The sequence below is a fragment of the Histoplasma capsulatum genome (genome assembly GCF_000150115.1).
Source record: "Histoplasma capsulatum G186AR genomic scaffold supercont2.5, whole genome shotgun sequence".
In the NCBI taxonomy this organism is placed as follows: domain Eukaryota; kingdom Fungi; phylum Ascomycota; class Eurotiomycetes; order Onygenales; family Ajellomycetaceae; genus Histoplasma; species Histoplasma capsulatum.
This window is the reverse complement of record NW_025544805.1, coordinates 1,930,097-1,952,106: the sequence shown is the minus strand read 5'-3', so window position 1 is coordinate 1,952,106 and position 22,010 is coordinate 1,930,097. Positions and strand designations below refer to the sequence as shown.

Here is a 22,010-nt window from a genome sequence, read left to right as displayed (position 1 = left end):
AGAAGTCATGAGCCTCTATCGATTACTTAGGAAATAAAGCAGACGTGATCAAGGGGTTTGCAAAGCGGTGCAACGAGCAGTGGGAGGTCGCACCTAAGTCTGAAATTGGACTTTATCTCGGCGATATTCAAGACCACATCGTTACTATGACGAGTAACTTGAACCATTATGAAACGTTTGTTCTAAAAACCTTTTTTTTCCCCTTTGCACTTCTTCTACCCTCTGTTACATTGTTTTTATTCTTGAGTTTGCTTCCAAGAGAAAAAGGCTAATAAAACCTACATGCACATACAGGCTGCTATCACGGGCGCACTCGAACTATCTCGCACAAATCAACATCCGCATGAACGAGCGGCAGGAGAAGACCGCTGACGTACTCGGCAAGCTTACTGTCCTTGGTACCATCGTACTCCCCATGAATATCATCTGCGGCATGTGGGGTATGAACGTCAAAGTTCCTGGGCAGGATATTGACAATTTATACTGGTTCTGGTCCAGTAAGTCCTTGCACGCACCCAACCCTCCACCTACCGCCCTCTTTGTTCATTTATCATTGTTCTCGTTGCTATTATTATATCATTCCGCATTCCCAAAAACACCCGCTAACAGTTTCCCAACCCAAATTAAACAGTCACCGCCGGCCTCGTTGTCTTCGCAGTTGCCTGTTTCTACATCGCCAAACGAGTGTACGGAATTGTATAGGCGTGGTTGCATGGGTTGGTTGCATTGAATTGCATGGGTTTTTTCCCCCTGGCTCTTCTCGAGGCTCTGTAACGAGTTACGATTGCCCCACGTGTGTTCGTTTCTATCGTTCCAATTTTCTTTTTATTTGTCGTCGCACATATCCTCTAGAGTACGGGAATTGTTTGGGAGGCTTGTGCTGCTGTATATCTGTGCATAATAGTGTCTTTTGGAGGGGAAAATGTGTGGTTGAAAAATTAGTCGGCGCTATCTTGTGTTTATGTCTCCTTCCTTTTTTCCTTCCCCCTTAGATGTGCTCCTTGGGTGCTTTCTTTCTCTTCTTTTCGCATTGTTGAGGCGGTCGGTAGATAAAAAGGCGTCCACATTATTTGTAAGGGAAATTTCTTGTCTTCGTTCTCTCTACGCTTCATAACCGCTGCTCTGTTTGAGAGTAAATTGCTTTTGGAATGATTTTTCAATTTTGTTTTTTTTTTAAATATAATTAAACTACGCAGTTGTTAATTGGAATGTCAACGTATCTGAAACAGGATTGTAAAAAAAGACAAAAACTCATTCAAGGTCATAAAAGGTGCGTCTAAAAGAGAGGAGGAAAGCAGGAGGAGGGGAAAAAAACAAAGAAGAAAGAAAAAGACAAAGACAAAATAGCCGCCCATCAATGACTTTAAAACGTTAAAAATATGAAAATGGTCACAAGCAAAAAAAAAAAAACTCATTATCATCGTAACGTCATTACCTACGAAGCAGGAGCTGGTTTGCAGCATTCATTCATATATACCCTTCCAACCTTCTATCTTCATTAATACTCTATTCGAGTCACCATCCAAAGGAAAAACCTACCAAACCTCCTCTCGAACAAACACGCCCCTAATAATAACTCACCACCACCACCTAGCCTTCCAAGTTGGCGCGTAAGGCAGTATTAGCCAGCCGAATGATTATACCCTATACTCAAGCAGCCGACGGCCATGCGAGTCAAACCTATCAGGAAGCTCAATCGTCGAGTCGGACGCTACTTCGACGCTCTCAGTAGTATCGCGGTATCTCGGATGCTGTTGCTGGTGCTGTCGGGCACGGTCCGGGATGCGATCGTGCCGGCGGATTCGAAAACGATCAAGCCCATCTACGGTAGAGTCGCTGTCATCGGTCTCATAGCCACGCAGATCGCCCGTGGGGGTCCTCGCGCGCCTAGATCCATATGGAGGCGTGCCGTATCTTGGGTGAAGGTCGAATTGGACGGATTTGGTGCGCGGCGCGCGGCCGGGTTGGCTGGATGATCTGGTTCTGGATTTCTTGCGAGAAGGTGGTCGGGGGGTTGATGTCCATGTCGATAGTGATGCTGACGATGGTGAGTTGACGGAGAAAGCGGCAGGGCGCCGAATCGGTATGGAAGGCGTGGTTGTGAAAGTGTAATGATCTGGTTTATTATTGCTTTTCTCAAAGAGGTGTGTGTGTGGTGGCAGTGACGGAAGCGGTATTTGTCCGGGTGATGTCATCGTTAGACCTGGAAACAGAGGGATAAAATATACATTGTTAGCGTTTTAGCTCAAGACCGGGTCCGTGGGACTTCAACCCACCCTCTGATGAGGTGTGGCGCTGTCCATACGAGAGAGCGGGGTTCAGCGTCGGTACAGCACTCACATTCTCATCACCCCTGGCTGACCTGGGCGCATAGGCATCCACTCCTGGAGGAGGAGGGTAAGGATAGTTTGAAGGCGGCTGCGGTGCAGCCCCTGGAGGGGGAGGGTAATCGGCCGGGTTGTACGGCCCTGGCTGGACGTTGGGTGGTGGAACAGGGGCTGCGCCAGGCGGAGGGGGGAATTGGCTTCCCTGCGCATAGTAATTTGGACCATTTGACGGAGGAGATGGCGGATATGGAGCGGGTTCATATCCATCCTCATAGGAGTCCGAGTAGTCGTGGTCATGGGCATATGCTGTTTTTCAAGTGGATTATTAGCATTCGTCTGTACATTTTTATTTTTTATTTAATTTATTGATTCATTTTTTGCATGTGAGGATTTTTCACAGGCTAGGAATGAGAAGGATTTTGTTCGCAAATGTAATACAAAATTCATAAAAGCAATAGCTAAATAATTATAACATAATGGGAATATTTCTAAATATCAAGTTGATGTGTTACGTACTTCTGCGATCCTTCTCTGCTCTCTTCCTTTCCTGCCTTTGCGTATATTCTCTAGCAGCAAGCCCTGCTCCAGCAGCGGCAAGCCCAGCGGTGGCGAGGTCTCTAGTACGGCTCCTACTACGATTCTTATGGCTGTGGCCTCGATCAGAAAAGGAGGAACCGCTTCCTGAGCCGTCATCGCGGTAATGGTGGCTTCGGGTGCGGCTACGGCTGTGGCTGGCTCTTCGACTACTTCTCCTATGAGATGCTTCAATTGCGCGGGGAGAAGAAGACTGTCGGCTGGGTGGTCGTCCATAATAGTTATTCGCTGGAATACTTCCGTATACGGGATCATCGCCATACTCAATAAGCTGTGGTGACGATCTGGAGGGATCTGGGTAGGTTGATGATCTCGCCATGCTTCTCGACCTGGACCTTCGTCTGTGATTTTTCTCTTTTCGTTCAGAGGATTCACTTTCTTTCTTTTCCTTGTGCTTCTCATAAAGGTTGGCAATCGCCGCACTGCCAAGGCCGGCAACGGCAATCGGAATACCCTGTCTAATCCTCCCTGGGGATTTCTCCCCTTTCCGAGATCGTGATTTGCTCCTAGCTCGTTCAATCAAACCTGCAACTGCTGCACCGGCGAGTCCGGCTTCCGCCGTTCGTTTGTTGCGATGTGAAGCAGCTCGGTCTTCATTAGAGCTTGACCCAGAACCACGACGGTGACGGGAACGGCTTCGCCTGTCATGTGGATTATTTTTCGATTTCCCTGGCTGTTTCTGAGACTTTTTCCTAGCCAGTGCGACTGCTCCGGCGATGGCCGCGGCGCCTAATCCGAGCCCTGCCAGAGTTTTGACATGGGAATCCGAAGATGAGCGACTCCGGCGTCTGCGGTGTCGGTGGCGACGCTCCCGACTGCGATCCCGACCACGATCGAGTGATTCGGTGCGTCTGCGACTCTTGCTGCGATGGTAACTTCTAGCCCGCTGGATAACGTCGGCGGTTACGACGCCTAGAGCTCCTGCACCCACGTCCCTACCGATGCGGCTAAGGCCACCAGATTCGTCTCCATCCTTTTTGGATTTCCGTCGCATCAACTCAGCAGCGCCGACTCCAACTAGTGCGCCTTCGGCAAGGTGGCGTTTATAGTGATGTGGGCTCTCATCGTGATGGTGGTGTCTCTCTCTACGGGAATAAGTAGTTTCATCTTCGCTATTATAGTCACGACCGTGACGGCTCCTGGTCCTTCGAGAGCCTGAACTGCGGGGGCTGTCGCCGTAGTAGTAGCGTTCTTCATACTCATCACGGTGATGGCGACCGTTGTCGTATTCTCTGGTGCTTCGGGTATAGTAAAAATCGTCCTCTCGATGATCACGGGCGCTCCGCAGCGCCCAATTTTCATCCGCTTCAGACCGATTCACGATCTGGTAATCCAAGTCATCGCGGGAGGTCCCATAAGAGGAGGGGCGATATACATCTTTAACAATTGTTGGTTTGTGTTCTCGATTGATAAAAATAGTTTGTGCATGATAATGGTGCTCCTCTCGAGGGGGCTGCTCGCTGGAGCCATAGGGGTGACTATGTATTCGATTGGGGATGGTAGACTCACGATCGTAATCTCTCTCCCTACGATACTCGTAGTCGTACCGACTATCCCGGTCATGAGGCCGCCGGATAACAAGTTCGCGCTCGCTCATCGGGTGCTCGTCTCGACGATACATGGAATCTCTTTCAGATGGGATGACGTAACGTCTCACCGAGTAGGATCTTGGTTCGGACTGGCGAGAGACCACGTCCCAGTCACTATCTCTGTGGGAGTAAGTCATGAGGATAGGCGCTGGAGAATTGACAGAGCAAATCTAAAAGAGAACAAAATCAATCCTCTCCAAGTCGAACACGGAAGCCTGGCTAAGAGTGCTTGGAATAGTGGGGCAATGTGGGACTAAAAAAAAAAAAGTGGAAAAATGTTTCCGTGGGGTGTGATCTGAGGTCTCTAAAAAACCGAGATGGGAAATATGGGAAGGGCGGAGGAGAAAACGCGATACACAAGAGGGGTGCAAACTTTTGTCAAACTGAAAACAAAGGAAAATGAAAAGAAAGTGTGAGAGGATTTGGACAGTTTATGACTGGGGAGGATCAGGCTGGGAATGAAAGCGACCGACCAGCCAGCGGCTCGGCGCAGCCAAGAGGGGCGGGGCAGAAGCAGGAATCACGGCATGCATAGTAAGGTAGTACTCAAGGGCGTATGCAGGGGAACCAGACAAGTTTGGTCAAAAAAGAAAAGAGGAGGAAGAGGAGGAGGAAGAAGGGCACACAGAGCTGGGATATTGTAGAGATTATTTACTCCTTGCCATCTCCCGCATGGGAATTATCATGGCCTTTCTGGGGCGCCATGGGGTCATGCAATGGGTGGAAAATCAGGCGCAAAATCTCACGGGCGCAAAGCCGGAAAATTCAGAATATTCAAAATGGAACTGAGGTTCACTTGTTCCCAGAGGCAAAGGAACAAAACAAACAAGAACTCACCAGTTACTAGGAAGGATAAAACTGTATCGATGCCCAATGGAGAAAACAATGACTGAGTGCGTGATGGTGGTAATCAGGCGAATGCGACTCGGGCAAAAGATCTGCGATTGAGGGGTATGCTGTGATGATAGTCCCTTGGAGTCACCGATCAAGTAACTACTAATGCGGAGTGGACGAGGATTCTGGCGAGATTGAAGCTGAAACGGGGGATCAGAGAGAGGGAGAAGGGAGAGATGAGAAGAGAGCGGAAAACTCGGCCGTTAGATATATATATATATATATATACGGACACACACAGAGAGAGATAGAGAGAGCCCGCGGAAGAGGCTGACATTTTGGAAGAATGCCAGGGTTCCATCCGGTGACGTCGTTGGATAGAGAAGAACGCCAGCTAGTTTAGCTGATCGCGGCGGCTGCGGGTTGTTCCCCTCGCGGAAATATCTCCTCTGCAGGAGGTGTAAAGTCTGCCATGGCTTTTCAATGACCAGAGCCGATATCTTCTCACGGGATTCATGCTTCATTGTTGGGATCGAAGATCATCTCCCCAACCGCTCGTCCGGAGCGGATTGCACACAAGCTAGTATCCCCCGCCCTGAACTGTGTCGCGTATGCGGATAAGCAGCCAAGGCTACAACAGCCCTCGTAAGTGGCCACGGGGCCATCAAGGGCCAAGGACAGGACGCCCTACAGAATCGTCACTGGGTGGCCGCAGCCACTCAGGACGACGGGAGCTTCTCGAGTTTGCCCCGTTGGTTGGCTCCGGATACGGATTTAACGGCCATGATCGATGATTCATAGCCCATTGATGGAGGAGAGGAGTGGCAACTGCGGCTCATTGAACTGTGCTCTGGGTTGATCTAAGAGCACGTTGCGCACATTGATTGCCACCCGGTAGGAATCGTTTGAGGCGGATGGTGATCGATATATCTCGGGGACCTTTCATCTCAACAACTGTATTAACAGCTGCATCAGCCGTTTCTTGTGGCAGCCGAGATTGAGTCTCCTGTGAGGCCGCTTCTCTAGGTCGGGATTTGTAGACGAGCATTGCCACCAAAGAGAGAATAGCAGCACAGAGCACGGCACAGAGAACAGCACCTAACCTCCTCTTTTCTTCTCTCCTCTCTCCTCTCCTCTCTCCTCTCCTCTCTCCTCTCCTCTCTCCTCTCCTCTCCTCTTCGCTGTCGCAGAAGAGGCTCAAACCGAGGACACACACCAATGCCGGCCAGCAGCGGCGGGGCATCTTCCAGAATCCCACTAGAGCAGTGCCTAACAGCGTTCCCCAGACTGAAACAGCCAGTTAAAACCCCGAGTCTGTGGCCTTGTTCAGCCTTGCGCCCGACACAGCCCAGCCCTGGCATCAATGGACTTGAATTTAATGAGTGGGCGCGGATCATCTGGCCACAGGAAACACAAGTTTCGATTCCTCCCGCTAGCAAAAGAGAGGGAACTCTCCCTCTCCTGTCATCTCTGTCTCCTCCCTGTTTTCAGACCAAGGAATGGCACGCCGACGCCCCGGATGGCAGGATTGGGGAAGCCTGGCCAAGCCTGGTCTAGCATGCAGAAGCGCGGGTTTTGTCGTATTTCTTTGGAACGAAACCGCCGGTGCTTTTCGTCTTCAGGCATCAGGCGTGACGTTGGGGATGGATGCTTAGCGAGTATATATTCGGGAAGAAGAACGACAGGTTCCAGAGCCAGTTGCTGGGCCACGTTTTTGCATCCGACATACTTCTGGCTACATAGGTACTAACTAGTACTTTCGCTTATCGAGCCTGTAGGCCATTTTCGATCTTACGTGGTAATATCACATATCTACCTTCTACGGTTTATGCTTCTCGAATGCCATGAATCCGCCCTTCAGTTAACATATTTGCCATGCAATTTTGACTAGTTAGTATCTTTGGCTGCGCCCACCACTGTATGGCCTCTTCCATATTCGGATATCTCAAAACTCACTCCATAACTGAAACTGAAGAGACAACAACAACAACAACAATAATAATAATGGCAATATAAATTTAGCCCTTCGGTCAAAATCCGCCGGCCCTGGAAGCAATAAATAAATATGCAGTGCATGGCCACACCGCATGCTCCCGGCGCCTCAGTTCTGTCCGAGATATGTCGTGCAATGGTCAGAGAGGGTAACTTCAACTGCTGCTCAGCGAGGCTGCCGGTCTGTAATCTCCTGGGGGGTTTTTTTTTGCACGGCAGCGATATTTATTTATCACAAGGTGAGGCGGACATGGTCACAGTGCTTTTCACATATATGAAATAGTGGTTGATGTTGATGCAGCCCCATTGTGAATTTATTTACTTCTCCTGTTTTCATGAGTCATCTGATCCCTCTGTGGTTGAGATTGAAAGTGGGGAGGGGCGAAGTAGTATTTCCTTTCCAAATGTATATATATGTAAATATAAATATATAGGTATATCTATACAAGAAGCGGGTGGAGAGGAGCCTTAGACTGCGAAGATAAGGGTCTTCCTCAGTGAGATGGTTAACCGATATCGGATTCTGTGCCTCAAAACATATTCATGATCAGGTTGACTCTCGGTATCCAAGCCATTCCTTGTCCAAGCAGACAGCTTCAAATGGGAGTTATTCTGTTTGCGAATCAGCATCGCAAATATTCTCCTCCAGCTGTCCGCCGAGCCATAGGGACTCTTATGTATTTGCGCCAACCGCAGTACAAAAATCACAACCATTCCCTATTAAGTACCTTGATATGAGAAACACACACAAAGAAGTACCTGGGGCATCAGGTATGAATATTGAATTGCTGAAATAACCATCTCTTGATAGTAGACAATCATCCAATTCCGATTTTTTTCTCCACGACTGATTTTCAATCGAAATCCTGATTATATATTGATAATTATATTCAACAGCAATAAATTTCCCCACCGTGGAAAGATGCTTATTTTTAGCTAATAAATACTCATATATGATGTTGTGTGGGATGTATTTCTCTATACTACAATAAGTACCTTTTGTGTGGGAAGTATTTGCGCTGAGACAGTCAGCACCCACTCAGTGTGGGGTGAAGAACGTTGCTGGAGAGGATAATGGCAGAAGGCAATTTTATTCCAGGTTTCAAGCCGGTTGAGCGTCCATTCTGAAAGCGATGACCTTGTTTCTCCTTTCCTTCCTTCGAAAAACATAAGGCTAGGGAGGATTATTCCGCAAGCGCCCATGTTTAAGTTCTGTGTAAAAATATAGATGCACCCCTCGATTTCTTTTCGGAATTGGAACGGAAAATAGAGATAGTCCAAAAAAGCCAACAGTGTCGAAAGGTCTATCATTCATCTCTATTTGAAAAGAGGGAAATGTTCGGCGTTCAACAGAAAAATATAAACACAGATCGATAAGATGGGGCTTTTGCTCGAAGTTGCTCAAATCGCCCATCTATGAACAATGAATGACAAGGAAATAAATTGTATCGAGTTCCGTATCTTCCGACTTGGATCCGTTCAACACCATAAATGTTGCACTGGATATCATTCTCTGTCGCTCATATGCATATTACATATTTTGCAAATCGAAGTCGAAAGTAAAATATTATGAGGATCCCCCATCCTTGAATTTTGAACTGGTTAATCCGCGGCATGTGGTCAAACTTCCCACTCTTCCCATGCCCTGGTGCTTTGTCCTGCAAGAAAGATGCAACTAGGCGGAGTTATGCATGCCCATTCCCGCCTGTCAGTTGAAGGTCAGTCCATGATGATTTCTGAATGGCATTTGGGCTGCGGGCTAGAGATCGATATCCTCTGTGATGGCCTGAATTCGAATATCAATTTGTAATGATCATCATGTCATTTCACCCACAACCCAAAATGTCGCACCCGTGGGGAGCTCAAACAGCGCGAGCAAAGGAACCACCATCGTTGAGATCAACAGCAGCAAGCAAAAAGTCGAGGAAACTCCTTCCTTGTCCTTCCCCTCTCCTCCTCCGCAGTTCCTCCAACAAATATCGCTCCTTTCTTGCGGTTCGCGATCGGGGTGGTCTAGACACGGGAATGCAACGGAACAGCCTGGTTTGGCTCGAGTTGACAAAGTTGGAAAGTTGGCAGCATCCCAGGCTAAGCATTTTGGGTTGCTCTGTTTCAGCATCCAGCGAGAAGTTAGTTGATCCTTGAGCAAGTCATAGGATTGGTCTGGGCTTCAAGTTAAATGCACAAAATGTCTACATTGGCCAATTTGCTGATATGGCTACGAGTAGTTCTCGCTCACACAAGAGTGAGAGACAGAAATAACCCCTAGTAGAAATTAAATGGTCCATAATCTTGAAGTTGATCCCCAGCTGTGGATACATCCGCCCACACAGCATGAAGACTGATGCTGTCACTGTGACGGAGACAAATGAATGATTCAAGAATGTGGTATTCCGGTATTACAACGATGGGGGAGGCGGTCAACGCCAGCCAACGGCGTTATTGGGTGGTACCTGTTTTTGGCGCGGGATTTGTGTTGGAAATCAGGTCCTCACCCATCCAACGGTGGTCTGGACCGGCGGTTGAACGCGCGTCACGTATTGTCATGGCAGGCTAGCTCAATACGGTAATCCGACCACCTCCCGTCTTCTTTTCTCGTCCATCGCCATCGCCATCATCATCATCGCCATCAGCATCGTCATCGTCATTATCACCCTCATCATCTTGACAACTCCCACAGCACTCACTCAGTATTCTTGTCTCTCCTGTGTTCCCTGCCCTCTCCTGCGTCTCCTCCACCTCCTCCGTCCCCACTCTCTCAGTCCCCCAGCCAAGTTCTCCGGACTGCTTAGCGCTTGATTCGACCCCTGTTCTTCTCTTGTCCTCTCCCCACAGGAACAGTTACTCAGCGCTATCGCCTCTTGGGGAACTTCCTGGTGGGCGTTACAATCGCTGGCGGCCTGGCACTGGCTGCCCGTCTTGCATTGTTATCCCTGTGTGGTCGAAAGAGGCCCAACTTTCGTGTTCGTTCAGCTTCGCTGGGCTTTTCGACGTGTGTTTGCCCCATTGGTCTTGTCCTACTAAGAGGTCTTCCCCCCGTGCAACAGTTGTCAAGCTAGTTGGTCTCGCCTCTGACCTTTAATTCCATAGGGCTCAGAAGTGGCCACGACGCTCCGGGAATAAGTGACAAAACGGGGGTGCCGAGAAGAAAACAACAAGAGCAAAGGAAACTAGGAAAAATACAAACAACCAACGAGCAAAAAGTCCACTAAGACCGCCCATCGAACGCCAGGAACGTGGTCCTTCTCCGCACGCCAAAGCACTAAGGCAAAAAGATAATCGAACAGCCCATCCGTGATTGATCGACAATCAAACATTTCTTTCATTTCGCCTCCATCCGTTTGTTAAAAATAAAAATCCCCCTTTTGGAATAATATTTGGGGAAATAATTACCATTAATAATAATAATCAGCCATCAAAGTCATCACCAATCCCTTCAGATTGTTTAGGGGTTCTATTCTTTTGACCCAACCTTTGAATCTACCAACCAGAGAGATTATCCCAATCATGATCTTCGGTTTCGCAGCCTTACCGCAGTAACAAGAAGCAGTAACAAGAACCAGTGACAACGAACATCCGGCGCTTCCATCTCTACATTTCCTCCCATACGACATTTATTTCCGAACAAAGTATGAAGCCAGCTTACATCTGTTAACCATTATTTTACCTTTCCTTCTTTTTCCTTTCTTTTTTTGAGCGGTGTAACGCCTGCTGGGAGAATTACGACCAAACCTGCGGGCTGGCCCCAGCATATTGCGCGCTATCCGTTCCTCGAAACCTTACGAAAACCTGCTTCCTGAATTTTGTCATTCTTCCGGCCATGTCTTCGTCGAACAACCCAACAGAGGACAACACTACACTAACCCACAGTGGGGGCATATCGGCCGCTCAAACAAGTTCTGGGCCTGGCGCGCAGGGCTCCTCTCGACCTGACGCTCTTCTCCCACCATCAGGACTTCACACTTCGTTTGTGGGCATGTCTTATCATAATAGATATTCCTCCACTGGACGATCCGCCCCAGTATCGTCAACGAATTCGGTTACCTCCTCACGCGAAACCTCCCCCACTCGCCCCCTTCGATCGATAAACTCCGCAGCAGCATCAAGATCAGTCTCTCGATCACGAAAAAATAGCCAGGAGCTTAGTCCCAATCGTACCCCTATTCCCTCTCCCGTCGCGCTCCGACGGAATCTCTCCAATGTGAACAAACCGCAATTCCCACCACCCTCGGTTGAACCGTCCGCAGACTTGCAACGTCCCATTAAGTCCAATAATATGCCCTCGAAAATCCATGGCGATTCATCACCACAATGGCCTATATCTCCCAGGCTCAAATCGCCACCTCCGCCAGTTCTATCATCGCGTAACAATCTCCCTCTCACATCAAAGCGATTGGACCATGAGACCACTGTGGCAAACATGTCTAGCAAGAGAAACCCGACACTGTCCGAAGTTGCCCAATGTGCCAATACGCCGGAAGAGGAAGCGGATGATAAATACAATCGCCAAAACGCACGGGTCGCTTTGAATAGAGGTAGCAGCGGGGCCGGATCGATTTTGGAAACAGTACAAGAAGCTGGCGCTTTGCTAGAGCCACCAGTTCCCGGTAACCGGGAGGAGAATGTGGAAGAATCTGCCCCATTTGTTGCAAAAACTGGCGTGGAAAGTGGAAGCGATAGCGGTGGGAATAGGGGCAAACCGAGGATATCGCCTGCTAACGCAAGACCGGGGGATATTATTTCAAAGCGCTCATTTAGCTCACTGAGTTCAACTCGAGGGAAGCTTGGCGACACCCCTGCGAGGAATATGATTATTGAGGCAGAAACAGTTAGCTCTATACCACAAGTATCTCTAGGTGGTGGTGCAGGTGAGCGTAGCGCTGCCGTGAGAACGGATACTAGTGGTAGCGTCAGGTTGAAAGCGAGCGACGAAACTATTCGACCGAAAAAGGAAAAAAAGAAACCGGTCCGCCGGCCAACAGCACTTCCTGCTGGTACAGGTTTGTGACAGCCCGTATTCAATCGAGTATCAATTTCTGCCCTTTTAACTGACCATAATATTTGCACAGTTTCGTCCAAGGCCGATATATTTGAGGCCAAAGTTGCTAGCGCTGTGGATGAGGCAGATTCTTCAGATTCTGCGGAAACATTTATATACGAATCAAACCCTCCGGACTCCCGCCCTGCTCATCCACTTCGATATCATTCACGAACCCCCAGTTCTACCTCAATGGCTAGCCAAGCTGATCAATACGGAGTTCGGCCCCGATTAGGCCTGAGGGACCACACCGTTACTGGAAAGAGAAGTATGAAGTTTACAAATACCGGGTATGGGGCGCTGGATGGCGATGGAGATCAGTCTAGTGGAAGGGGGAGTGGAAGACCCAACGGACATATCCATACGACGCGGCATTCCCACATTGGCCGACACGGGAGAAGTGGTCACCCATCAGTCCTCGATCAGTCCCCATTTCTTGTTTCCCAGAGTCAGAAGCCATCGAGACATAGCTTCATCAACGGGAGTAAACAAAGCCGTGGGTCTCATAGCTATCGTATGACTGGCAACCCTAAAAAGAATGGCGATACATATGGTTATGATTTCGATGGCGAGGGTGCCGATGATGAACGAACGCCGCTTGTCGGGTCTGTTCGTGTGACCCGCACTCGTCACGCCCGCCGTCCCAACAGTGCAAGTCTTCGTCAGATGGAGTATATGGAGCAACGACAAAGAAGCTGGCTGTCACGACATGGGCTTTGTATTCTTCTCTTGATTTTCCTATTCCTCCTGGCTGGAGGAGCGACAACGGCTGTGGTTGGGTTGATGAAACCGCTTACGGGCGTGCACGTCAAGAAGATCCGGAACGTTTTAGCCTCTGAACAACAGATTATGTTTGGCCTCGAGGTTCAAGCGATCAACTCCAATCTCATGACGCTTACAGTCAATAATATGGATGTTAATATATTTGCAAAGAGCAGATACCTTGGCAGCGAGTCACACCTGCACGGTTCTGCTTCTCATCCACATATGGTTGTTCCACGGACGAAGGATAGTAGAACACGGGCCCGCTTGACTAGTGCGGTAAAACAGAATGCTGCATCGATAAGCGATACTACACACGCTACCGGTGGCATTGACAGAGGCACAGATCCTATCTTCGCGGACCCTCCCGAAGACCCTGTTGGAGACCCACAGACTATGCTCCTCGGCCGCATTTTCCATTTCGATTCTCCTCTTACCTTCGAATCTTCGCCATGGAGGCACGATCCATCGTCCTCAATCGGTGAAGTAAGGCTTGCAAAGCCGGGAAACAAAACCGAAGAAGGCGGAACTGCTCGTTGGGAACGAGTCTTGCAGAATCCCTTTGAACTGATCGTGCGCGGTGTCGTCAAGTACCAACTCCCGTTGACGTCACGCATGAGGTCTGCCTCGATCAATTCACAAATAACTGTAGTTCCCAATGATGACAGTGGGGGTGGAGACAATGGTGATGATAACAATGATGGAGCTGATAAAAAACCGCCGACGACACCGGGCCACCATAATAACGACACGAGCGCCGAAACGTATCAATCCTGATTTGCTGTGTTGCCATTTCACAACCCACCACCATGTTACATTGCGCCATTCAACTGAGCGGCTTCATGTACCAGTCTTATTTTTCCTCTCCAAAACTTACCATTTGTTTGGTCTACCTTTGAAATCTTTCTCACACTTTTTTATTCTTTTCTCCCTTATCTACTCTTTTGTATACCCACGCATCGCGTTACATAGAATGTTTTTCCTTTCCTCATTCTTCTCTCCTTTAATCTTCTTGCCTTTTCTTTACTTGAACTTGTTTTTTTAGCGGTTATTCGGGAAATGTGCACTATAAAGCGCTGACGCTGCAAAGGAGCACGCGTCAATACATGATAAATGGCAAAAAGTACGCAAGGATGGTGTTATTTATTACATGGGCTCCTTTCTAGTTTTCTTTCCTTCAGTTGTATTCCATTTCGTATTTTCCATTTTAACACACGATGAATGACGCACCGCACTGGTTAACCTACCATGACCACTATATAGACGGAAAACCGGATAATTCTTCCCGGGGATCTCTTCGTTTTTTCCTTGTTTGAGGGGCACTCACACTTCCATGAGGAAGGCCTCTGTGTGTGACCCTCCCACTTCCTGACTACTTTTCCTTTGTCATACAGTTCCAGACGATGAAACCCACAACATCACACCACCACCACACCACCACACAATCCTTCCTTTTCATCGAACTCGATGTATATACTAACTTACTTTTATTATCTTTCATATGTTCGAACTGCCATATCTTATATGTAGCCTTCTCTTCCCCCTTTTGTTTAAAGATATCTGTCTATTGTCTATATAATGAATGATGTGATGAGATAAATAAAATACACGAAAGAAGATATATACATCAGCATGTTAATTATTTTAATGGGAGGGGGGAGAGTTGGGAGATTGACGGCAGAGAAAAGCAGGGAGATGACGACTATTATATGCATAGATACATACATATGTTGTCCGTTAGATATGTAATACGTTTTTTGCAGGGTAGCAAAGGAGAGACCACACATATATGATTCATAGATAGATATGTGTTCTAATGCCAATCTAAACAATCTAAAAAACATCAACATTGATCGTTTGACAACCTTCTTTTCAAATTGAACACTGATTCATTACATTTTTTTGTGCGGCCAACTTCTTCTATTTCATAGATTTTTACTCATGACATTCACAGCACCCCCCAACGGCACGATTTCTCCATATGTCCCATGGTGACAGAAGGCAATGAGATAATACATTTTTACTCATAATAATACTTCCTTCCAGCCTGGGAAAACTCGGATACGGAACGAACATCGCTCTGTCTCATCTTCACTTATTCAATTCATTGATTTAATTTTCTCCATAGAAAAAAAAGTAAAACAAACAAACAAACAAACAAAGTAAACAAAAGGTTGGAAGGAAGGTACCGTTCATCGCTCTTTCTCTCCAAGAGGATTGATGGTTGCAGGGTGCCAGGGCGCACTTTCCCCATACCGGGCCCACAGTAACTCCTTCCTTTGTTTTCCTTTCCTTTCCTTTCCTTCCCTTGGCTCCTGTCTCCAATAGAGGGCCGGGGTCGGGGATGTGAAAGAAGGCGAGCTGGTAAGAGGTTGACGGGATGGCCGGGCAGGAAGCCTTCACTTGGAGATCGAAGTCATATATATTATAGCCTCCTGTGTGAACCGAGTTCAGCCCCAGATGACATGTTCTTGAACAATACGCGTATTCGGAGGACGGCCTGCGTTGGTTTGATCGAGAGAGACAAAGCGGAGATGGAACACGAAGAAAAATAACACAACAACGGCTTGAAACCGGAAACTCAGGGACGGTTCATGACTTTCATTTCATTTTTTTTTTTTTTTTTTTAAATAAGAATCAATCATCCGCTCAATTGACAGAGCGTGTGCCCACAAATGCTAAAGAAGAACAAAAAAAGAGATTGAAAAAAAAAAAAAATGGAAGGCGGAAAACACCCAGAACAACATATAAGATTTCAGATTAAAAAGTTTAGAAAACAAGAGCAGCCCCCTTTGTCTTCTTGTCACCACTGTAGAGTAGAAAAAGGCCATTAGCAGCCGTACTTCCCCCAAATTATATAAACATAAAATATAAAAACACGTTTGGAATGTCTACGTACCCCAACTCGAAATGCTTGCATCGTTTCAGGGCCAGCTGGGCCTTGGTCTTGCAGACTGTGCACTCCAACCGCAGAACAACCTTCTTTGTGGTCTTGGCCTTCTTCCTGAACACGGGCTTCGTTTGACCACCGTAACCGCTTTGCTTACGGTCGTAGCGACGCTTTCCCTGTGCAAATAGCGAGGCCTAAAAAAATTGGCGGGGAAAGAAGAGAACGAACACAAACATCAGCAACCACACATGATATATGCTCCCAGTATTTTTTTTTTCTACCACGAGATGAAATATGCATCTGTTGGTGTGGGGAATGCATAGCGAGCTTGCATACCTTTCCAGCTTTGTACTGGGTGACCTTATGTTGGGTGTGCTTCCTGCATTCCTTGGACTTGCAGTATGTCCGGCGGGTTTTGGGAACGTTGACCTGTTTCGGGACAGAGCCCAGATATCAATCAGCATCACTTTCCTGACATGTTGTCTGTCTTTCTTTTCGCCCAGATAAATTGTTCCGCCCTCGATTTCCACGCAATATAATCATGGCCATCTGACTGAACAAGTTCACAAATGCAGAGAAATCGTGTAATGTCGGTAACACTGTTTCTTTCTTTCTTTCTTTTTTCTTTTTTTGGTCGTGAGGGATTCCGGAAAACTTTGTCGCGTCAACGATTTTGTCGAGGTATCTTTTGGAAAACGTTTTGCGAGATCCTGCCGACTCTGCTCCACGGAGTGAAAACGATGGTATTGCGGGGGACATATTGAATAAAAGGCTCGAAGGGCTCGAAAAGCTCGAAAGGCTCAAATGGTGAGACTTGATCAACTCCGCCGTATTTTCCCTCCACGCGGTGTCATCGCACAATTGATTCATATCGGACCAACAAAACCCGCCTTGCCTCCACTCGAGATCCCGTACATATATTATTTTTCGGGGAGGAGAAAGAACACAGCGACAGGGAGAGCAAGAGGAAAACAGGGCTCCTTACCATTTTGACTGAAATTGGCCGGCTGTCGAACTGGGGTAATGTCGCTGGATGTCGCAGGTTGTCGCAGTCTGCAGGCGTTGAGAGTTGGCCGGCGGTTGTGGGATTTCGTTCGCTTAGGGCAGCGCAGGGGGCGCTAGTCTGCTTTGGGACTGCGAAGCCTAAACCTTCGGCAGCAACATATCAAACTTGTCATTCCTCGTCTTGGGGATGTGTCGCGACGAATGAGATCGCGGATTAAGAGTTGATATTGGCTATGTATATACCTGTGTCTTGACCGTTGGCAGTTCTCAACCCCTTAATCCATTTTTATCTCTGAGGTAGATTTCGAACGCAAGAGGCGTTCGAAACCATCATCTACTACTCAGTATGGTGCTCTGTGGGAACAGGACTATACCTGGTTAATTTTACCGCTGGCAAACGCCTCAATATTCACGGTTTGCATGGTCTGTATAGAAAGATACTATCTTCTATTCCTAGCTTTGGTCAGTGGGTTTGGCATAAATACTAGTACGTCAGGGTCACTTTTGTACCAGCACTGGTACTACTGGCATCCGTTAGAGACTTGACATGAAGAAGATTCACGACTTGCTTGCAGCAACGTCACGTAGTAGAAGTTTCTTTTCCCTCCAGCTGCCGGGGTATTTGTTCTTATATTTAGTGGGAGTAAAAGGAGAGCACCGCGATCATGGTATTGTTCATGTCTAGGAGCATCATCAGCTTTTGGCGCAGTAAGAGAATGAACGTGCCGTTTTTCTTTTATTTCCCATACCCAAAATTCGTAGACATACTTACTAAAGGGCATATAGAGAAATACTAGCATACAGCAATGTATCCGTAGATCTGTTCATCTGTTCCTTGGTGCTGCATTATCAGGCCTAATCAGGCACTCCGCGCCAACCCCACCAGCTCGCGTTGAAAAGTGACCTCACTGCTGCCTCTTTGGCAACCTCCGCTCCAGCGACATCAAACATCCGGCAACATCCCCAGCTCCCCTCCATATTGGAAAGAGAAATCAACGACCCTGACAAGGCTCAAATACTCTTTTTTCCAGCCTCTACCATCTGTTTCCGCCTCCGCCTCATCACCCATTGCTAGCGCTTCAAGTTGTCACCGATCATTCCAAATCACAAAAAATGCTTATCAAGTAAGTCCGGCGCCTCAAAAACTACTGAAAGATGAAACCAGAAAGGAGGCACTGGAAAGCTAACCAGAACCGCACCTCCCTTTCAATAACAACAGAGTCCGAACACTGTCAGGCAAGGAGATGGAGCTGGACATAGAACCAGACTACAAGGTATGTATGGATGCGTCCTTTCTCTGCTTTCTCTGCCTTCTCCCCCAACCCTTTTCAACCAGCTTATAGTACCAAGTCCAAATAAAAGACCCACGGCTGACCATTCGAAATCTCCGGTTTCTGCTCCTCCCAGGTATCCCGCATAAAGGAACGTGTTGAGGAAAAAGAGGGCATCCCACCATCACAACAGCGGCTGATCTTTGGCGGGAAACAAATGTACGTACTGCACAAATTTCCCCCTCTCATAGAGTGGTTATACAATATTTTTTTATTGGAGCAAAAGCCACCTCCCGGTTTCTCTCTCTTTTTTTTACCATCATTGCGAAGATAATGAACTTATGTTTTAATTATTTCGAAAACCCAAACAGGGCCGACGACAGGACTGCTGCGGAATACAATCTCGAAGGCGGCTCAACGCTACATTTAGTCCTCGCTCTTCGCGGAGGAGTGTTATAATTTTGTCTTCTATTTCAAGAAAAGGAAATTGAAAAGAAAAAAAAAAAAAAAAAGAGAGGGGGTGGGAGAGAGAGAAAGAAGATTCCCTTCCTACCGGCTCTTTGCTTTCCTATTCCCTATTTCTCTTTTCTTTCATTTTTCTACTCTTCTTTCAAAAACGAATAGTTACGAATACGAATATACGCATACATCTGCTAGTCGTCGGCCGACAAAAATCCAAAGAAAACTCCCCCTCTCCTTTCTTCCTTTTCCCGACTGGAAGCTGTATGAGGTTAATCGATGAGGCCATCATCGCGAGACCTCTGGATGTGCCCGGTTTGGTTGCGTTTCGAAGTTACAGGTGGATTTATCCCCGGGGCTCTCAATTGTTGTCTAATGCAAGACAACGTTCAAGAGACAATGACGAACTCGGACCCCCCATCTCCTTGTCTATTGTCTATTTGTTTGTCTGTGTAATGAAACTGTAGCGTGCGGCATGTTAAATAACCTCGCAGCTTTTATGGCATCTTTTATGTTTTGATCCTTCTTTTTGTTTGAGCGGATGTTGCTTTCTGCTAATATCGAGAAATTCCTGAAAGTCAAGTTCCTTAAATGCACGTCCTCACTTCGTTCACTAGGTATTTACATGCGTGTGTGTGTGTGTGTGTGTGTGTGTGTGGTGGTAATATCCAGAAAGGGAAAAGTATAGCCGTCCTGCTGGTGTGGGATATATATACACAGATGAAACATGTTTGATGCAGCAAAATGCCATCAACATATTGAAATCGAAGGGAGCTAACCAAACGCCTTCTTCCCAATTGAGCAAGAATACAAAAAAAAAGGGGGGGCGGGGTGGGGGAAAGAATAGCCAACAAAAGGTCCCACGGTGATATTTGCCCAAAATAGAACTCCAACCTCACCATTCGAAGTCACCAGGCCCCAAATAGGTAGATCAATGTGTATAAAATGTATGCATGTATGTCCCGCTGGCAGTGTATGTACAGTACAAAATATGCCTAATCTAGGGTGTGAATGCTTTCTATGCCCTTGAGTCCGCTCAGCACTGATACATGCGCCTAGATTAACCAACAAAAAGAAAAGCAGTTCCTACCCATATATATCATCCGTTCCCTAGCTCCATGGTTCCTATCATATGGGAAAAAAGAAAAAAATAAGGGGAGGGTTCGTGGCTCGTGTCATTGAGATTTTATTTTCTTCCTTTGAAGTATTATAATCGTTGTCACTGTGGTACACTTTGTGTGGATTCTTGCCAATAGCACCCTGAGGGTGTGTTTCTATATAGCGAATATAATGGCAAAAGAGGCGGAAAGAGGTGGTGTGAGGGGAGGGGTTCATCCGGGGATGTGAGGGGCGGATATATATAAATTATATGCTATAACAGTCGTCTCTTTTTAGGCTTGACAAGCACGTATTCCGAAACCGGTCGTTTTCTCACAGCGGGGCGAGATAACCTGGACTCGGCGCTGGTCTGGGACGTCTTGGCCGTTGAGGTATGGCTATCATCGCCGGGTTCACTGCCATCTGCCATCCTAACGGCTATTGGCGAAGTGGCAGAAACAGACGTCTCCTCACGTTTCCCATTTTTGGAAACTAGCGAACTCTGCTTGCGTACTCCTGAGGTGCGAGATGGGGTGGTAGGCGAGGATGGGGACGGACAGAGGATTTTTGACTGCTTTGATCCTTGATCGAGGGAACCGGGCCTGAGGCCGAGGTTGCTAATTATTGTTGTTTTCGTTGGTGTTGGTGATTGTGTTGCTGCTGTAATTGTAGAAGGGGAGCGTGGGTCTCTCGTCTTTGGTCGCGGGATATTTTGCTCAATAGGTCGCTTGTAATCCTCAATTAGCGACCGGGGAGCGTTCACAACCTGGGAAGCGTTGCTATTTAGACGATGTGTGGGGATGCATAGGCGCTGGTTTCTTTTTGCGAAGGGCAGTGCTGACTTCTTTGGAGCTGGCCGTGGCGCCTTGGGGCCCTCAAATTTCCACCGCGGGGATTGATCATACGGGGTGGTCCCACGACCTCCAGATGGCTTCACAGCTCCTTGGGCAAAGACAGGAGAAATACCACCCATTTTCCTGTCAAGAAAAGCATGCCGTTGAATTGCGGTTGGTTTCTCCTTGGGAAGCCGCATTTTCCGCGTATCCACCACTTTAGAGGCATGTTCGGCCTTTTTGGAATCGAGGCCAAGTAGCGCAAGCTTCATGCGCTCTGCATCTTTATCTACTTCCCTGGCGGTTTTCTCTAGAAGCTCATGATAAACGTCGTACCAATTATCAGGGTTCTCGGGAAGGATGAGTTCATCGAATCCGGGAACATCGCGTTTGATAAACTCAATCCATAACTCTGCATCATGTTCGAGGAGATGCGGCGACTTGAGTTCAAGCTCACGCTATGATAAAAGATTGAGGGTTAGTGAAAATTGCCTGGGGCAGTATATAGGTAGTTATGTAAAATGAACATAAATATGCGCTGATGGGAGCGGGGGAACATACCAGCTGCTCCGGGTTCTCCATTTTTTGGAGGATTGGTCTGATAAGATCATAGCGGGCCAAACCGATATCGTCGATTCCTATAAGCGACAGTCAGATACATCCATTATTCATTTTAATATGGATAAAAAAGGGTGAGAGTATACTTTTTATAATCTTTATGCAGGCCTTTCGCGCGAGGTGGAGCAACGATGGGGCGGGCATTGGATAAGACACAAGGAAAGCAGTCTGCTCAAAGCAGAGTTGGCTACATGGGGCTGGAGAGGGTTTTGATCCGAGGAGGCCAGCGCCGCACAAAGCAATAGGGGGGAGCAAACGGAATAGGCAGGGATATGACGCAGAGAGCTAATGCCTGATTGATAGGACCTCAGAAGTGTACAGTTTGTCGTCTGTGGAGAGTGCAGAGGTTGTTTGGGGGTAGGAGAGCTCCGGCGGCGGTAGTTGGTTAGCAAGGCCGTTACATCATCCCGCACCGGAGCCGCCAATTAACTCGGGGGTGAGCAGTCACATCACAGCGACCTTCATTACAACTGCATACACGCTTCTGCTGTGGGGACACGAGGCTATCTTTCTTTCCTTGTCTCCTTTTTCTTCTCGTCGCCCTAATTTACTTCTGGACACCACTGTGTTCGTGATATGTACGTGATCCCTGATGTGGGCGCATTTTAGATGCGGTAGTTAATATGAAACATTCTCCGAGTCATCTACTCGTACCTGAGATATATCTGGTGCGTTGAACATGGCAGTCCTGTACTCAAAA

The 22,010-nt window shown here is 47.5% G+C and overlaps 7 protein-coding genes across 7 annotated transcripts in view; 4 read left to right on the top strand and 3 right to left on the bottom strand.

Annotated features, from left to right (window-relative positions):
* Positions 1–702, top strand: part of HCBG_04621 (uncharacterized protein) — a gene marked incomplete at both ends in the record, with an annotated part of 2,253 nt that extends 1,551 nt beyond the window's left edge. The window contains 3 exons of the mRNA XM_045431670.1: positions 40–175; positions 295–497; positions 632–702. Of these exons, the coding sequence (XP_045288223.1) occupies positions 40–175; positions 295–497; positions 632–702 (410 nt within the window). The remainder of the gene's footprint in view (positions 1–39; positions 176–294; positions 498–631) is intronic.
* Positions 703–1,637: 935 nt separating this feature from the next.
* On the bottom strand, positions 1,638–4,647 carry HCBG_04620 (uncharacterized protein; the record flags this gene model as incomplete). The annotated part of the gene is made up of 3 exons (XM_045431669.1): positions 1,638–2,203; positions 2,277–2,633; positions 2,844–4,647. The coding sequence occupies 3 exons, from the start codon at positions 4,645–4,647 to the stop codon at positions 1,638–1,640; spliced, it is 2,727 nt and encodes a 908-aa protein (XP_045288222.1).
* A 2,762-nt stretch (positions 4,648–7,409) lies between these two features.
* On the top strand, positions 7,410–8,451 carry HCBG_04619 (uncharacterized protein; the record flags this gene model as incomplete). Its single annotated transcript, XM_045431668.1, has 3 exons — positions 7,410–7,485; positions 7,835–8,107; positions 8,348–8,451. The coding sequence occupies 3 exons, from the start codon at positions 7,410–7,412 to the stop codon at positions 8,449–8,451; spliced, it is 453 nt and encodes a 150-aa protein (XP_045288221.1).
* Positions 8,452–11,156: 2,705 nt separating this feature from the next.
* Positions 11,157–13,913, top strand: HCBG_04618 (uncharacterized protein; the record flags this gene model as incomplete). Its single annotated transcript, XM_045431667.1, has 2 exons — positions 11,157–12,336; positions 12,406–13,913. The coding sequence occupies 2 exons, from the start codon at positions 11,157–11,159 to the stop codon at positions 13,911–13,913; spliced, it is 2,688 nt and encodes an 895-aa protein (XP_045288220.1).
* Positions 13,914–15,854: 1,941 nt separating this feature from the next.
* On the bottom strand, positions 15,855–17,076 carry HCBG_04617 (60S ribosomal protein L44; the record flags this gene model as incomplete). The annotated part of the gene is made up of 4 exons (XM_045431666.1): positions 15,855–15,945; positions 16,036–16,220; positions 16,363–16,455; positions 16,594–17,076. The coding sequence occupies 4 exons, from the start codon at positions 16,783–16,785 to the stop codon at positions 15,906–15,908; spliced, it is 510 nt and encodes a 169-aa protein (XP_045288219.1).
* Positions 17,077–17,970: 894 nt separating this feature from the next.
* HCBG_04616 (NEDD8 family protein RUB1) lies at positions 17,971–18,807 on the top strand (the record flags this gene model as incomplete). The annotated part of the gene is made up of 4 exons (XM_045431665.1): positions 17,971–18,155; positions 18,251–18,305; positions 18,439–18,521; positions 18,674–18,807. The coding sequence occupies 4 exons, from the start codon at positions 18,145–18,147 to the stop codon at positions 18,759–18,761; spliced, it is 237 nt and encodes a 78-aa protein (XP_045288218.1).
* A 1,326-nt stretch (positions 18,808–20,133) lies between these two features.
* On the bottom strand, positions 20,134–21,637 carry HCBG_04615 (uncharacterized protein; the record flags this gene model as incomplete). The annotated part of the gene is made up of 3 exons (XM_045431664.1): positions 20,134–21,150; positions 21,254–21,330; positions 21,397–21,637. The coding sequence occupies 3 exons, from the start codon at positions 21,452–21,454 to the stop codon at positions 20,134–20,136; spliced, it is 1,152 nt and encodes a 383-aa protein (XP_045288217.1).
* Positions 21,638–22,010: the final 373 nt, after the last annotated feature.